This window comes from Camelina sativa, chromosome 7 (assembly GCF_000633955.1).
Source record: "Camelina sativa cultivar DH55 chromosome 7, Cs, whole genome shotgun sequence".
NCBI classification, from domain to species: Eukaryota; Viridiplantae; Streptophyta; class Magnoliopsida; order Brassicales; family Brassicaceae; genus Camelina; species Camelina sativa.
This window is the reverse complement of record NC_025691.1, coordinates 27,430,020-27,432,664: the sequence shown is the minus strand read 5'-3', so window position 1 is coordinate 27,432,664 and position 2,645 is coordinate 27,430,020. Positions and strand designations below refer to the sequence as shown.

Below are 2,645 nucleotides of genomic sequence, written 5' to 3'. Positions count from 1 at the left end.
ACTTCATTGCCAAATGATGAGAAGGTTGTGCTCGTTGGTCATAGCTTTGGAGGTTTGAATTTAGCCATAGCCATGGATAAGTTTCCTGAAAAAATCTCTGTTTCTGTCTTTGTGACTGCTTTCATGCCCGACACCAAATACTCACCATCGTTCGTCGTGGACAAGGTATATCTCATATTTTAGTTTAATTTTGTGGTTGACATAGAAAAAAAAAACAAAATCTATGGCCATCATTCAACACATATAGTATTAAGTATTAATCAATCAGTCAAGTGCATATGGACGGAAAAACACAAATATTGAGCATATAATATGTATTTGACTCACGTTACAGTTTGCAAGCCACATGACACCAGAAGGATGGATGGGCACTGAGCTCAAGCCGTACGGCTTAGACAATTCTGGCTTGTCTGTGTTCTTCAGCACTGAGTTTATGAAGAACCGTCTCTACCAGCTTTCTCCTATTGAGGTAATTTAATTTATAATCATCTTTAGAAGAAAAAAAAACATTTATGATCATCATATAATTGATAGTAAGGTAATCTTGATATTGTGGTAATCTTGATTTAGGATCTTGAGCTTGGACTGCTTTTAAAGAGGCCCGCATCATTATTTGTGAACCAATTATCAAGGACAAAGAACTTTTCAGACAAAGGGTATGGATCTGTTCCTCGAGCTTACATTGTGTGCAAAGAGGACAAGATCATCTTAGAAGAACATCAACGATGGATGATAGATAATTATCCGGCGAATTTCGTGATTGAGATGGCAGAGACGGATCATATGCCAATGTTTTGCAAACCTCAACTACTCAGTGACCATCTATTGGAAATCGCCAACAAATTCTCTTAATTGAGGAAAATGTATTTGGAGTTGATACAATTAAGTGTGTGTTCTAAAATGGATATTTCTATAAGTTCGGACTTTATTTCTTATTATGGCAATTGTTCTCCAAGCCTCACGAACTATATGCTCTACTCTTGGAAATTGCATGTAAATATGCCGAAATAAACATAAGATCGTCACTGCATCATAGTTACAAAACGTTGGTAACTAAGAGAGAAGAGAGAATAAAATCCTTTTAATTGTCTACACGGTATTAAAACACANTATATATATATATATATATATAAGTTATCATTTTTGCAGTCTTTATCATTTGTGGTTATTTACTTATTTTGCAGTGTAAGACCCATAAACATAGATCTTATCTTGAAATTCTAACGTGTATGCAACTACAATTAGTTTGATAACGTTTAGTCAACTCTTCTGTAATAAAAGTCCAAAAAGAGCAAACTCTTTATCATTTTTGCAGTCTTTATCATTTGTGGTTATATAATTATTTTGCTGTATAAAAATTAAATATAAATTATCATTTTTGCAGTCTTTATCATTTGTGGTTTATATATTTATTTTGCACTATAAGACCCTAAAGATAGATCATATGTTGACATGTGACAATCTAACGTGTATGCAACTACATTTAGTTTGATAGCATCTACTGTAATATAACTCCAAAAAGTAGTATCAATTTNGGTAATCTTGATATTGTGGTAATCTTGATTTAGGATCTTGAGCTTGGACTGCTTTTAAAGAGGCCCGCATCATTATTTGTGAACCAATTATCAAGGACAAAGAACTTTTCAGACAAAGGGTATGGATCTGTTCCTCGAGCTTACATTGTGTGCAAAGAGGACAAGATCATCTTAGAAGAACATCAACGATGGATGATAGATAATTATCCGGCGAATTTCGTGATTGAGATGGCAGAGACGGATCATATGCCAATGTTTTGCAAACCTCAACTACTCAGTGACCATCTATTGGAAATCGCCAACAAATTCTCTTAATTGAGGAAAATGTATTTGGAGTTGATACAATTAAGTGTGTGTTCTAAAATGGATATTTCTATAAGTTCGGACTTTATTTCTTATTATGGCAATTGTTCTCCAAGCCTCACGAACTATATGCTCTACTCTTGGAAATTGCATGTAAATATGCCGAAATAAACATAAGATCGTCACTGCATCATAGTTACAAAACGTTGGTAACTAAGAGAGAAGAGAGAATAAAATCCTTTTAATTGTCTACACGGTATTAAAACACACATACATTGATACATATAGACTGACATATAGTGGTTATTTCCACTTTCCACACACTTAAACTCTAGTTCTAATCTATACTTCTAGTTCTAGGTACTTGACTCATTTCTACAAGCAAGGTCAAACTACTAACTCTTACACTATTAACCACTCTAGTTTAGAGTCTTTAGACTAACAACACAACACTCTTTCTCTTCTTAACTTAGTTAGCTTTAAACAAAACAAACACTTCTTTATTTGGGCCTTAACCAAAGCCATTGGCCCTTTATACTTCTCAGCCCAAACCACCATCTTTTTCTCTTTGTCTGACATCTACTTCTTCTCTTCTTGCCTTTGCCCCACACTGATTGTTTTACTTTGTGCAAATAATTAAATAAGCAAATGTTATCCTTCACAAGATATATATACTTTCTTATGTTTACCAAGATTCATATTTTCTTCTTTGCATTATGATTCTCTCTTATAATATAAGAGCAAGAAAAAAACAGAGAGAAAAGAATATATATATATATATATATATATATATATATATATATATAT

General features: G+C 33.1%; 1 protein-coding gene across 1 annotated transcript in view; it reads left to right on the top strand.

Annotated features, from left to right (window-relative positions):
• The window catches only part of LOC104751996 (methylesterase 2), a gene marked incomplete in the record, with an annotated part of 2,379 nt that extends 1,418 nt beyond the window's left edge, over positions 1-961 (top strand). The window contains 3 exon segments of the mRNA XM_010418802.2: positions 1-165; positions 335-469; positions 571-961. Coding sequence (XP_010417104.1) covers positions 1-165; positions 335-469; positions 571-852 — 582 coding nt within the window.